Here is a 15,281-nt window from a genome sequence, read left to right as displayed (position 1 = left end):
CCGAGTGATACGCTTGGAGCAGCTCTCAGGGCAGAAGCAAAGATGTCCTGCCACTGTGCAGGGAGGCGGGGATATGGATGCCCATATCCAAGGGTGAGGCACACTTTAAGGAGGCTGGACCTCAGTGTTAGCGATTGTATAATGCAGAATCAATAAGGGATGACTGATTTGATTAATCATGTGACAAGGAAATACCAAGAAATCTCTGCTTTCAAATATGTTTATAATTTGACTCTTTAAAAAAGCTAATTCCTGGGGCACCTGCGTGGCTTAGTTGGTTAAGCGTCCGACCCTTAGGTTTCAGCTCAGGTTATGATCTCAGGGCTGTGAGATTGAACCCTGCGTTGGGCTCCACACTCAGCAGGGAGTCTGCTTGAGATTTTATTTTCTCTCTCCCTCTCCTTTTGCCCCTCCCCCTGCTCTCTCTCTCTCTCTCTCAAATAATGTTTTTTAAAAAGTTAATTCCAGGATGCCTGGGTGGCTCGGTGGTTGAGCGTCTGTCTGCCTTCGGCTCAGGTCATGATCTGGGGTTCCTGGGATCAAGTCCCACATTGGGCTCCCCATGGGGAGCCTGTTTCTCCCTCAGCCTGTGTCTCTGCCTCTCTCTCTGTGTCTCTCATGAATAAATAAAATATTTTACAAAAAAAGTTAATTCCAAATAAATAAATAAAGTTAATTCCTTTATTCATTTAAAATGAGAAGCAGTTTACAAATTATCAAGTCTTACAGTTTATCAAGAAAATATATACTGTGTAGACCAAAGGTCATTTTTCCTTTTTTAAAGATTTTATTTAGGGCAGCCCAGGTGGCTCAGCAGTTTAGCACTGCCTTCGGCCCAGGGTATGGTCCTGGAGACCGGGGATCGAGTCCCACGTTGGGCTCCCTGCATGGAGCCTGCTTCTCCCTCTGCCTGTGTCTGTGCCTCTCTTTCTGTGTCTCTTATGAATAAATAAATAAAATTAAAAATGAGAGACACACACAGAGAGAGGCAGAGATAAAGGCAGAGAGAGACGCAGGCTCTATGCAGGGAGCTCCATGCAGGACTCGATCCCAGGACCCCGGGATCACGCCCTGAACCCAAGGCAGATGCTCAAGCGCTGAGCCACCCAGGCATCTCAGGCCAAAGGTCATGTATATGTGGTTTTCAAAGCTGGTGAAATAAACAAGAGCATGTTGACTCTTATTTACTTGGTAGCACTGCCCCACTGCCAGAGGAAATAAAGTAGTTTTGCCACTTATTAAGGGGGAAAATATTGAAAAGTACCAATTCACGGGGGAAAAAAGTACCCAGTAAGATGCTTTGGGGATGCTATTTACCAGGCCCCTGGAGCTATTACTCAATAATGTTTTTCAACATAATACTCCCACTCATTTTTAAAAATTTCTTCCATTTTCCATGTCTCTAGAAGATGTCACATAATTACATTTGATGGCAGGCTTGCTTTATAATCCTAAACTATTGCTTCTTTGTCAGATTCTGATTTTCCACTCAATCATATAACCTTTTTCTTCCAGGGACTCTTCTGTTTTCCTTCCTAGGAGAAAGGGCTGCTCTCCTTTCTAAAATGCTCATTCATGTCTCTATCTGTGCCACAAAGTGGTAAGGCTACAGAGCAAATTCAAGGAATAAATTTCCTTGGACATTAAGCAACACAATTTACTTGTACTGAGCGAAGGGCCATCAAATTGCCTCTGGTAAAATTACTTGTCATGTTTGTAATCCATGAGACACTGGGCATTGGGACAACAGGGTTTTTGAACCCTAGTGAAGAATCAAACTGAAATGTTGAAGTCTTATCTCAGAATTACTCCAGGGATATGCAAACGAGAGTACTTGCCTTTAATTGCACAAGAAGGAAAAGAAAAGAAATCCCAGAAAAAGAACGTGAGCTATTTCTGAACACAAAAGAAAAATTTCAAATTTTAGCGAGAAAAACCACAAGTACAAAGAAGATGTCACTGTAAATGTACCACCTGGTTAAATGGCAAATATGGTCCTTGCTGATTTGGACTTCAAATGGCAAGTGGCACAATAATAGCTCTCCCACTGTGAAGTGGAATCAGGAAGAAAGTAGCATGAACTGAGCTCCTGCATGTGCCAGGAAGAGGGTGGGAAGCACGATGTCAATGATTGCAGGAACTAACACCTACTGAGGACCTGCCTCATGCCAGGCATGCACTTGGAGCTCTCCTGAACCTAGTTCTTTCCACCATCTCATGGCTTTGCTATATCAGCAGGCCCATTGCAGAGGGAAAGAAACTGAGGCTCATAGAACTTCAGGCACTTGCCCCAAGTCTCATCTGTTATTGGCAGAACCAGTATTTAAGCTCAGACCTTCTGGGTGCCCTACAGTTGGGGAAGGGGCACTGGTCGGCATCTCCATGGGAACAATCTGATTCTCCACAGAGAAGGGAAGGGAATGGAAAGGGAAGAGGAAGTGAGCATGGAGCACAAAGAAAGCCCAGACAGCAGCCAAAGAGGCTCTTCTTAGAAATCCCAGAGCATGAAGGCCTCCCGGGCTTCAAACACACCAGATGTGTGGATGCTTCAAAGGGCCAAATCCAGGGACACACTGTTGACTCCTGAATGAGTAATTCTAATGACCAAGGGATGTTTCCTCTATGATATGGTTCCATTCATCACCTCTGTCTCTCCAAATGAGAAATAAAGACACTCACCCATAATTTGATAATCATTCTAGAGGGGATACTCATTATTCACAACTAAAAGGCCGAAACAGTTCATTCAAAATCACTGCTAAAGAAAAAAATTACTGCTAAAGAAAGGTGAGCATTTCCAGAACAGGATAGTTCAAGAACTAGACAAAGAGGTTAGTTTTATTATTTTTTTTCCAGTACTTTGAATGTATCATGCCATTCTCTTCTGGACTGCAAAATTTCTGCTGAAAAACCAGCTTATAGTCTTATGGGGTTTCCCTTGTAGGTAACCATTTTCTTTTGTCTTGTTGCTTTTAAAATTCTCTTAATCACTACTTTTAGCCATTTTAATTATTACATCTCTTGGTGTAGAACTCCTTGGGTTGATTTTGTTGAGGACGCTCTTTCTGCTTCCTGGGCCCATTTCTTTCACCAGATTGGGGAAGTTTTCAGTCATTATTTCATCAAACAATTCTCTTCTCCGTTCCCTATAATGTGAACATTGTTGTGTTTGATAATGTTGTTGACTTCCTCTAACCTATCCTCATTTTTTGTTCTTTCATCTTTTTTTTCCCTGTTCCATTTGGTTGCTTTCAATTATTCTTCCAGTTCACTTCCTCTACTTATTCCCTCTAGTATATTTTTAATTTCAGTTATTGACTTCTTAACTTCTAATTGGTTCTTTGGTATATTTTCTATCACTTTGCCGAAGGTCTCAATGAGATCCTCCACTCTTTTCTCAAGCCCAGTGAGTGTCTTTGTGATCATCACTTTGAATTCTCTATCAGGCATATTGCTTATCTCTGATTTGTCTAGCTCTGTTGCTGTGATTTTGTCCTGTTCCTTCATCTGTTCCCTCATTTTGTCTAACTCTCTGTGTTGGGAAAGTCAGCAAAAGCCAAAGAGGTTAATTTTAAATAGATTTCAGATGTAAAGTGTCCCCCTGCAGTTTCTCAGGATAAATATTTGATGTTTTTCTGAGCCATCGTCATCTCATAGTAGCAAGATAAAGGTCCTGGTAAGAGCAGGTGCTTTCCTGAGCAGCCCTGAGGATGTGTGTGTGTGTGTGTGTGTGTCTGTGTGTGTCTGTGTGTTTTAATCAGGGTTAAGAGATCAAAGCAAAGCCCAAATCTAAAGGCTGAAATGAATTTCTAACTATCACCAGAAATGCAATCCAACTCCCTTTTTTGGTGTTTCAATAAGTGGTGGCAAAAAGAGCAGCTTGGTTGGTTAAGTATTCTAAGTGATAGGTCAAGAGTTTAGAGGTTGGCCAGCCCAGCCTGGATGTGAACCCCAATAAGCAGTGATCTTCCCTTCCCTGAGGGATTGCCACCTCCCTGTCATTGCTCCTGTTCTGTGTAGAGGCTTCATCATTAGGGGACCTCACTTCTTATAAAACTCCATGGACCAATGGGAAGACAAAGCTCCTTTCAAGCTAGGAAAATTGGGGGAACTATTGGTAGTTTTGGTGGCAACTTTTATTCCCAAGTCAAAATCACCTTGAGGATATTACCTCAATTATTTTTGTAACCAATGCTTAGAACTGTTTTGTCAAGAAATGCCTCAAATATCAAGAGAGGCTACCTCAGCGATCACAGCCTCAATTCACCCTTGTCCACTTGTTCCGCTGTGCCCACATGTGCTTTCGGGGTCTGAGCCAGCCTGGCCAGGTTTGTGATTGACTATCAACTGGAAACAACCACATTATTACCAAGAGCAAGACTCTGGACTCATGGGATGCATTGGAAAACCTCTCCACAGGTAGGCTAATGCCAACTTAGTCTCTGAAACACGTGTGAATTTAGTCCTTGCTCAGATCTGGAAAGCTAAGAACACACCTCCAATTTTGACTGTGAAATCTTCGGCCACCATGCAGTTCCTGGCAGCAAGGTCTCTGTGGACAAACTTGTTGGCATTGAGGTATGCCATGCCATCAGCAATCTCCCCAGCCATCTGGATCATCTTGCTTAGGCTTGGAGGTGCGAGGACTGGATTATTCTGTTGTACAGGAAAAATATAACATGAGAATTTAGGAGTTTTTCCCACCCTACATTCTTTTAGGATATGCAGATCCATCTTCATTCAATCTGAGCACCACAGGTCATTCTGCTAAGAAACAGGACTTGCTGAAAAGGAACATATTATTATGGAGACCATAGCATCTGCTTCGTGGTAAAGTCATGCGCTTGCTCACTGACCACATCACACAAAGCTGCAAGGAGAAACACCAATTAGCACAACTTGGGACCAGCATTTTCTATTTTGGGTAGGGCAAAAAATTATTTAAAGTGGCACTAACAATTTTTGATATTAAATAATTCTTAGTTATTCAAATTTTTATTAGTTCATGCATTCCTTTTATTTCTATAATCAAAGTACAGGTAAAAGGAGGGAGAAAATACTACAAAAGCTATGTGGGAATAAGCAAATATGCTTCCCAAATGGACACTGTAGGCTTTATTTCTCATATAAGCATTATTATTTTTTTTCACATAAGCATTATTATAAATTATTTGATGTTTTTCTTTCTCTTCAACTTCCTTCTAAAGTACAAAAATATCAAGGTTAATGTTTTCACCTTACAGTGTGGCATTCCTTGGGTTATTATTTTTCTGTGAGCACCAAGGAAAACAGACACTTGCCAATTAAAGCCCAGGTGAAGCTTATTCTGGAGGGGGCTGAATGTAAACCAGTGACTAGTAACATGGATAAGCATTTTTCTGCAGAGAAGGGCAACATACTGGCTTTAGAATTAAAGAGAAATACCTCCAAATAATAATAAATCTATTTGGAAAAACATTTATATATAACATGTGCCCAAATCTCTCCATCCTAAAAAAAAAACAAAAACAAAAACAAAAAACCACCAAAGTCAATCAGCTTGCTACAGTTGAGATGCTAACTACCTTTTACTTGCATTAGCACAATTGATTTTAACTCTGGTTCCCTGACTACGGAGTATCTGTCACAACACGGCAAAGCCATGTTGCTCTGATAGGTCCCACATGCCACCTTCCCAGCTCAAATCCTGTGGACCATGGGCAGAGCATCCCTGGGTGGGGTCACTGCTGGGACGATGAGCTGGGATCACGCATGCAAAGTGCCTGCTAGCACCAGGCCAGGGTCCGTGTTCAGTGGAGGGTGGCTTTGCCCAGTGATGTGCTAGTTTCTGTTGAAAGCTGGCTTCTAGAAGCAAGGTAACAGCCCTCCAAGTATTTCCTGGTTAGTTCCCTACACTTGATATACATGTACATTCTGAAAAGACTATCAACACTGCCTCTGGTGATTTAAAATACTTACCACTGAGTTTTCTGGGGAAGTGATATGAAGTCCCCAAGGGTAAGCCCCAAACCAGTACTATCTTTTACACAGGAGGTTTGTTTGTACAAGTTTTTTCCCTCTGGACCCACCATTGCCTTTTAATCTTTTTGGGGCTCTAGATATGTATGGAATGCAAGGAAATCTGCAGGTGAAATGTTAAGTTTACACTCATGATACTTAAGCTGTGGAGTATTAAGTATATGTGTTTACTAGAAGTAGTCATTCATAATTAATATGAAAAACAGAATCAATAAAAGCAACCAAGTTATAAATATCGGAAGAGAGGGCTGACATTTTGTCGGTTCATGGTGCTACAGTGCAGTTCTTTCAGACATTTTAGAGAGCGGAAATCTTTAATTTGCCTAGAGCTACTGAAGACATGTATACACAAACACCCACATTTAGCAAAGTAAATGAGCAAATCTTCACTTGGGGAGAAGATGCCAAGTAGAATATAATGAATCTGCAGGACAAGCATGTGTATTTTTATACTTGACATGAGTTAGAAAGAACAAGTTTAAATCTGACAAATCTAAGAGTGAATTTTAGATCTGAAAAGGACTTGGGTAATTATCTTGTCCAACCTGCTTATTTTACACGTGAGGAAACTGAGGTGCAGAGGCCCATAGCGGCTGCTGGAGGACTACAGAAAGCCAGCAGCGAGAGCCAGGACTCAGATGACGTGTTCCAGATGTTTATTCTGTGCCTGATGTCAGGGATGCAGAGAGTGAGTGTTTCATACTTTTCAGAGGTGCCTTGAACGAATCTGATATGAAATATGCTGCCACATATCTGGCCACCCATCTGATGAAGCGTTTCTCCTTTGTACTGGCTTGTGTGTTACAAAAGTGAGCCCGGGAAAAGGCATTAAGATCCAGGGGAGCTGGGGACCCATGCTGGTAGAGCCTACCAAGGGTGGGTGTATTGTAAATCACCCTGCTCTTGGGGCCCTGGGCCACATGGCCACACTTGGCATCGTGACCCTCACAGAACCACAAGCATCATCTGCTGTGAATAAAGGAAGCCACATGTGAACAGGTGCTTGGAATTCAAATTAAGGAACTACTACTTGGGGGATAATTAAGTTTCAGATTAAAAGAAAAAAGATTAAACAGAGAAAGGCTGTAGAAATTCAAGAGGGGTAGAGAAAGGGTGAAAGTGAGGACTTTAGACCCACCGAGGAGGCCCAGTGAGAGGCAGATGTTGCTGGGATTGTTTATCTACCAGTTTATCCTCAGAATCCCCTCACTTACAAGTCATGCTGCCATATGCTAAAAAGCTGGCTGATGGGTTCATGCTACAGAAGGGGAGATACCACGGTGACTAATGGAAAATCACATAGGACTTCAGCAGCTTTAGAATTTGAAGTTCATAAAGCAAACTGATCTTTTTCACAAGATGAATCAGGGACGGCAGCTGAGGCGATTATCATTCTGCCTTGGGATTGAGCCTGATGTGTGGATGCAGAGTTTGAGAAACAGACCTTCCCAGTCTCAGAGGCAGAGACTGTTGACAAGCATAGGGGAAGGTGTGTGTGTGTGTGTGTGTGTGTGCACGCGCGCGTGCATGTAGGGGGCTTGTGAATGCGTGGATGTCTTGCGCACAGAGCTGGGTGAGAAAACACCCCAGCACAAGAATCATGTCAATCTAACATTGAACTTTGATAAGCATTTATTCAAAGGCTTCCTGCCACAAACACTGACCCCTGACCTGGGACTGTACTCGGGATGAAAAGCTGAACACGATGGGGTGGAAAGGCAGTCCACCGAGGGAACCAAAGAGGAGAAAGTCCGTGCTGGAAGAGAAGTCAGCAGAGGAGGAGATAGTTCCTACTGGCCAGGTAGGGGCAGGAAAGGCTTCAGGGAGGAAACAGCTCTGAGAAGGGGTCCACAGGTGGAAATATGGGAGTGTTGGCAGAGGACAGAATGCGGGGGGGGGGGGGGGGCGGGGAAGCACAGAGGGGTCAGGGAAAGAGGTGTTTGAGGAATGGCAAGTGCCTCCTACAAAAGCTAAAGGTCTCCCTCTAGTCAGGGAAATCTTTCACATAAAGGACCTACAACCAGGCGAGAAGCAAGACACATTTAATGCTGAAAGTAAGTGGATTTAAAAACACTGTATCTTCTGGAGGAAGGCTCCAAAGAAGAAAAAAAAAGAAATAACGCACAAAGTCAGTTAAAATCAAAACTGACCTCTATTTCTGGCCTCAGAGACCTGAGATAACTTTTGAGATCCCCTCGTGTCATCAGTTCCATGATGACCAGCGTCGGCTGGCCCTGGGACACCACACCCAGCAACCGCACCTGGGAGGAATGGCAAAGAGAAGGACTCAGAGGGTGAGGTTGCCCACAGCTGTCCCCACCCATGCTGCTCAGACTATTGGGTGCTGGGACATGCAGAGCCCAGGTGAGCAGGTCACAGGGGCCTCCACTGGCTGGTGTCTGCATCCCATCCAGAACCTTCCCAGGCACAGATGTGTAAGGGCAACAGTGAGGTGATGGGGAACTCTGGAAGGCAGGGGGGAAGACACCAAACCCCCCAAGTGAAGCCACAGACACCCTGTGGGGGGGCTCCAGTGAAGGGTTCTCCCTGTGTCAGGTTCTGGCTCCTCAGTGCTTTTTCTTACCACATGGTGACAATTGAACTCCTTCATCACTGAAGCCTCATTGAGAAATTCGATCCTTTCACGCATGCTGGCGGCCTCGTTCACTGTTTTAATGGCCACCCTTGTTTCAGGCTCATCTTTAACCACACCCTTGGCAACTCCTTCATATACCATCCCAAACGAGCCCTGGCCCAGCTCTCGGCTCATGGTGATCTTCTCTCGAGCAACCTCCCACTCATCAGGTACATACACTAGAGAAGAAGAAACCAGAACTGAGACAAGTAATGCAAGGAGACCCTGGGCGGAACGTGCTTTGGGCAGGGGAGGGAAAGCAAAGAACACAAGATGCCACTTCTTCTTAAAACCCACAGAGAACATCAGGAAACAATGACACGGCTTGTTCTGAAAGTTCTGTAAGACAGCTATATGATCAAACACTGGTATTTCAAGTTTTCAAGGATTCTGTGATAATTTGAAGATACTAATACCATATAAGAACCAGGAGGGACACCTGGGTAGCTCAGTGGTTGAGCATCTGCTCAGGTAGTATTCCTGGGGTCCTAGGATCGAGTCCTGTATCAGGCTTCCTGCAGGGAACCTGCTTCTGCTTCTCCCTCTGCCTATGTCTCTGCCTCTCATGAATAAATAAATAAAATCTTTTTAAAAAAATAAAACCCACCAAGGAGTCCAATTTGAGATGTGCTAAGTATAGAATTCACAACTGGTTTCAAAGACTTAGGGGCACCCTGCTGGCTCAGTCGGAGGAGTGTGTGACTCTTGATCTCAGAGTCATTGAGTTTGAGCCCCACGTTGGGTATAGAGATTACTTAAATCAATAAAACTTTAAAAAACAAAAATAAAAAAAAACTACAAAGACTTGGCACAAAAAAAATCATGTATTTCAATAGTTTTTAAACTGATTTACATATTAAAGTTGATAATACTTTGCATATATTGGGTTAAATAAAGCATATCATTAATATTTATTTCACTTGCTTCTTTTATACTTTTTAAAAATCTAGCCACTAGAAAAACTTGAGGTTATATATATGGGGCTAGCATTGTATTTCCATTGGTAGCTCTGTTCTAGTCTAGACAAGTGTCTCAGGCCTCACCAAAGACCCTGGGGAGTCTAAAGGGGTCCAGAAGGAATGAATATTCCATGGTGAGCGGGTTGCAGGGGCAGCTGATGAGCAGAGGGGTCTCCCCAGGGCTCAGGGACCTCCCACAGCTGGGATGAGGGGCTAGCAAGTGGGACATGCCCAGACTCTCAGTAGATCTGGTTTAAGGAATTAAATACGTAATTTCAGGCAGGAAGGAGAGATAAAGAGGAGAAGGGAGGTAAGAAAGAAAACAGAGGATCCATCCCACAACTTGGATGGGCAGAATTAAAACTAAAGACAAACAAACGAACCCAACCTATTCCATAAGCTCCATAAGAAATTTCAATTATAATGACATTCTTTTAATGTTGTGTGCTTACATCCCAGCCTGAGAGCGGAATACTCAGCAGCCTCCCTGACTATTATGAAGGAGGTGGTCCTGCAGAAATGCAAGACTGGGAAGCGTGGATGGTATCTGTGTTTGCTTTCACACTTCTGGACGTTAACCTTGTGCCTATGGTATGTGAGACAAACAGGGCTGACAATTCTATTCCAACATCCCCAGGTCCCATGCATTTAACCTTTAAATGGCGTCTTAAAGGAAAGATGTATATAAGCTAGGTCTAGGAGATACCACCAACTTACACCTTTGAGGGGTGTCCAATATGGCCTACATTAATCAATCTAGAATTTTCTCATACACATTTTTGGATTTTATTGCACATGTGTTCTGGAATTTCATAAATGGAAGTCTACCCTCTATGTGGTTTAGATGCCATATAGCCCCTAAGAAGTGGCCAATGCTCGCTTAGATGAGTAAGTATGCAAGACGAGCTGATAGATAAGACTCTCCACAACACCACCCCTCAGAAAGTATAACAAACATTGCCTATGTCCATTTATATCTGAAAATCCAGGCTTGCTTTTAATGAGAATTAACTATGTAGCACACCAAAAAAAAAAAAAAAAAAAAAAAAAAACAACAAAAAAACAAACAAACAAACAAAAAAAACTATGTAGCACACCATAAAACACGGGGTTAAAATGATTCACATTCCTTCCTTGAGAGGTCCCTGAAGTCAATACTTGCAATCCTTTTCTCTAAATTCAACCCAGCAGCTCTGACTTGAACCAGCAGTCCTAAGCCCTGCCAGCCAGCCAGCCGCGGGTTATGTGCACAATGTTATCAGCACTTCCCTACAGGGGATTTTCGGTGTACTCTGGAGAATGGTGACATGCAGATTAGCTTTTGAAGAAAGAAGTTTTTTGAAGCATTTGCGAACTGCAATGTCATTTGTCGCCCCTTGAGGAAACTAGCTATAAGGTGCTTGTCAAAAAGGCCAAATGATTTACGTTCAAATGAGGTGAGTGTTCCTACCTGTTGGCATGGGTGCCAAGGAGATTGGGTTTTGTTTATTTTTAAAGAAGAATCAAGGCATATTACAAAAGTAGTCTGAAAAGATATATAATTTGAATTCAAATCACCAGCAGAATCTGATATTATTGTGTTAATGCTCTTTCCAAACTTCCTGGACACTTCATAGTCAAAACTACAAAAGCCAGTCTCCTGTGCTTTATTTCAAAGCAGAGCAAATTCTCTGGAATAGTCTTCTTCCACCTTCACTGAGAGGGAGAACGGTCTTGCATTTCCCCCATAAATTACATTAAGTGTGTGATGACTCCTTACCTTACTTGATTTTTTTTAAAAAAATCTATCATTTATACAAACAATGCATAAAAATCTTTTTGCCTTCCTTTCTATTTTATAAAGAAAAAGATCCTCCCTCCACAAGTAACTACTATTTTAAGTTTGGTGTGTTTCCTTCCAGAATGTTCTCTATGCCTTACATACATACATACACTATATTTAGGAGTATAGAGGTATGTGTGTATGTATATGTACATACAAATATACATATATATATGCCTATTAAAAATAAAAGTTTTTGAGATCTTTATAGAATCAAGAATAATGTCATTATTCTGTACTTGATTCCTCCCCTAGGGGAGGATCCTTTTGACTGGCTTTACCGTAAACAGAATTGAATTAGAAATTATTAAAGAAATCATAGTGAAACTTTACACATTTACATTGTCCTTTTAAAATGTCAGTTTTCTTATGTTTTCCATTTGATCAAGATAATCAGTTAAAAGAATCACAGATCTATTTTACATCTCCTATACATCTATATCTATTTTCACTTCACCTGAAGCCAAGAATACATCTACCCAATACCGTGCACTTATTCATTCACTTGACGAACCCAATCCAGCTCCTCCCTGGAAGGGTCAGCTTCCTTGCCTGCCCCAAGGACCTCACCATCCTTTTCCACAGTGACTGCATCACACTGTCGACAAGATGCCAGGGTCTGTATCACCCCCAACTTCTCAATTGCTTAGCTATGTGACCTGGGCAAGCTTCTCTGAACCTCCCTGCCTCACCTACACACAGGCAGGCACAAGAAAAGCCATCTACAGGGATGCAGGGATCAAATGGGATGGCATTTGTAAAAGCTCCCAGCAAAGTGCCCAGTAATGGTGCTAGTATCACTGGATCCTGGGACCAATGCTCCACCCTGACTTAATTTGAAAGGTTTGGATTCAAGCCCACTGGGGAGAAGAGACAGCAGACAAGGAAAAAAGGAAATACCCACTGAGTAGAACCCAACTTCCAAGTCAGACCTTCTCAGTCACTTAACTACATGAGTTATTACCCAAAGGTATGTGAACAGGCCGTGAGGGTGTAAATTGTGTGATCCCAGGCAGGAGGAGGTGAACAGAAAAACTCCAAGATAGAAAAATGCAGGGAAGCACTAAGGGATCAAAGTCACAGTGATACGAAACTCAGCTGAAACAAGTTTAAGAGCACTATTTGGTCAGCTGTGGCATATCCTCTGACTAGATGTCAACAATTAAACAGCTTTTGTCATTCTAGCATAACATTTCAGGCAATTAAGTAAACTGATTACTGCACTGACCAGTCACCTCTGAAGCCTGTTTTTCTTTGGGGCTTTTCACACAGTCCCAGAATTTTCGACATACTCAGTGAACCGCTAAAAACTTTGATAAAAAAAATGTGTTAGCAAAGATGGATTAGAGGCCAGAGTTACCTCAAAATAATGCAAACCTCTTCCCCCTAAATTAGCCACACTCCTGAAGGCTCCCGGATCTGGGACCTCCCGGGGCAGTGACCTTGGCTTAGCCTGCTTACCATCGGCAGCACTGAAGTATTCTGGGTTCACGGAAGCATACAGCACTCCATTCCCCAGCCTGCTGTTATTTCTGTCAAAAGGATAAAATTCAGGTTAAAAACCCCCATATCCACACGTCATCTTTGCTCTATCAGTTTTATTTGTCCTGTTTCACTAAGCATCCAGAGGAAGGGAGCGAGGGGACACATAATGCCTGCTGGCTCTCACCTACACTCCCCCATCAGGTCCAGAGTGAAGCCATTTGCTAACATGTCTTTGGGTTTCTTCGGTGGCCTTAGATTACAGCTTTTTAAGAAACATTTGTTTCTTCACTTCATCAGAAATGGAAAGGTTTAGTGGACAGAAAAGGTGGGACACTGTGTTTGGAAAAATTTTTGCACAAGCAGAGGTATCTGTGTGAGGGAGCAATCAGCAAAAGGATGAACTGTATTGGCCCCAAATACATTTTCTGTTGATGCTGAATCATTAGGAAATGCTCTCTTGGGTCACCTGGGTGGCTCAGTGGTTGAGCACCTGCCTTTGGCTCGATCATGATCCCAGGGTCCTGGAACTGAGTCCTACATCGGGCTCCCCATAGGAAGCCGCTTCTCCCTCTGCCTGTGTCTCTGCCTCTCTCTCTGTGTCTCTCATGAATAAATAAATAAAATCTTAAAAAAAAAAAAAAAAAAAGAAAGAAAATGTTCTCTTTTCCTGTGAGGAAATGTGATTGGAAAATCAGGTCTCCCAATCCATCAAATATTTCTTCAAAATCTTTAAGACATTTCCCTGAACTTGGGTCCACACTATTAGACCACACAACCACAAAAAGTTTCTGAGCTTTTTCATGTAGTCACTCACCTTCTCCTGTGGAAGACGTACAGCATTATAACCAACCCTCCCACTATCAATAGCACAGCAACGGGCAGAGCAATGATCAGATGGATGAAGTTTTCATACGTTACTGCAGAAACAAGGGAAATGATAAAATATCACTAGGTAAACAAGCTGGTCATTTTTTGTTTTGTTTTTTAGCAGGAAGTATGAAAAAAAAAAATCTCTGGAAATTCCTTTACTGCCCTATCACAAACTGGGAATTCTGAAGGCAAACAGTATTGGATATAACAGCAAAAAAGTCCGAGTTATTTGAAAGAAAGAAAAAGATAAAATAAGTGCACACGAAAGAGTATACTCATTTTTAAAGTTCTTTGTATCCTGAAATAATAGTTCAATTGGTAGCCTTGAGTAAAAAAGATGTTTGTATGCAATTTAATAACTACTAATGGATATACATATACATATGAAAATATATATATGAAAATAAAATGAATAGATTCTTACATATAGACAGCTCAAGCTGTACTGACCCTTGTACTTAGATCATAAATATATTATTTAATCTGCTTAGTATGAAACTGTGTCTTAGTAAGCTATACCAACCTTCACCCATCTTTTTTTATAAATTTATTTTTTATTGGTGTTCAAATTGCCAACATACAGAATAACACCCAGTGCTCATCCCATCAAGTGATCCATCTTAATATAGTTCCATAGACACTTTAAAAAACCCTAACTGGATGGCACCCTTTGCCAAAGTTGCTCTGAATTCTCCCCAAACATTAGGGTCTAGTTACAAGCCTGACCGCGGCACCTGCTCATCGCCATCACCAGCACTTATAGGACAGGTACCAGGCTGGACACGGGGGATGCTGTGGCATGCCCCTGAAGATTCTGCTGGATGTGGGAAGTCAGTGCATTTGCAGGTGGCTCAACAACCAAAAAGGTAGACCTCACATGTTGCAAGGATGCAGAGAGGAAGGGAGTGGAGAGAAGCAAGTCAGGGGAAGCCTTCCAACTGCAGAGGAACGGTTGGAAATGACACTGGAGAGAAGTCAGGTTGGCTCCCATGGGGTCTGTTCAAGCCAAGCAGTTTGAATCTCATTCTGTGTATTAAAGGGAGCCAGTGTGAGCTCTCAGGCCTGCACTAAACTGATCAGATTCATGTATGGTGGGATGGCTGTGTCTGAGGACAGCCTGCAGGAGGCTGGTGGTATGGAGGAGGCATGGCTACACCTTGGAGGGTGCCAGTGGGCAGGAGGGGACCTGGCTGTGTTCTGTATTATCCAGCCCAGGCCTCAAGAAGAGACCACAGCTCCTTTGCTACACATGAAGAAGACTCATAGAGATGACCTGTCCCCCCCAGGGTCATGCAGGCAGCTGGTAAGCCATGGTCCCAGGACTATTCCTGCCCCAACAGCTCAGACCTGCCCCCCAAAGCAAGCATCCTGGAGGCTGGAGCTGAAGCAGTGGTGGAGGCAGCAGGGGCTGGATTTAGTGACACAGAATCAATGGGCCTGGGGTTTGAATGAAAGATGGTGGCTGGAGAGAAAGAAAAGGTGGGAGGGGCGG

General features: G+C 42.8%; 1 protein-coding gene across 5 annotated transcripts in view; it reads right to left on the bottom strand.

Moving 5' to 3' along the window:
* The window catches only part of IGF1R (insulin like growth factor 1 receptor), a 302,878-nt gene that overhangs the window by 21,246 nt on the left and 266,351 nt on the right, over window positions 1–15,281 (bottom strand). For all 5 annotated transcript variants that reach the window (XM_072797447.1, XM_072797464.1, XM_072797485.1 and 2 more), the window contains exons 14-18: window positions 13,734–13,836; window positions 12,896–12,966; window positions 8,603–8,832; window positions 8,169–8,279; window positions 4,497–4,656 (exon numbers count right to left, since the gene is read on the bottom strand). In XM_072797447.1, coding sequence (XP_072653548.1) covers window positions 4,497–4,656; window positions 8,169–8,279; window positions 8,603–8,832; window positions 12,896–12,966; window positions 13,734–13,836 — 675 coding nt within the window. The remainder of the gene's footprint in view (window positions 1–4,496; window positions 4,657–8,168; window positions 8,280–8,602; window positions 8,833–12,895; window positions 12,967–13,733; window positions 13,837–15,281) is intronic.

Source organism: Canis lupus, chromosome 2 (genome assembly GCF_048164855.1).
Source record: "Canis lupus baileyi chromosome 2, mCanLup2.hap1, whole genome shotgun sequence".
In the NCBI taxonomy this organism is placed as follows: Eukaryota; Metazoa; Chordata; class Mammalia; order Carnivora; family Canidae; genus Canis; species Canis lupus.
The sequence above is the reverse complement of the archived record's forward strand: the minus strand, read 5'-3'. Positions and strand labels throughout refer to the sequence as shown.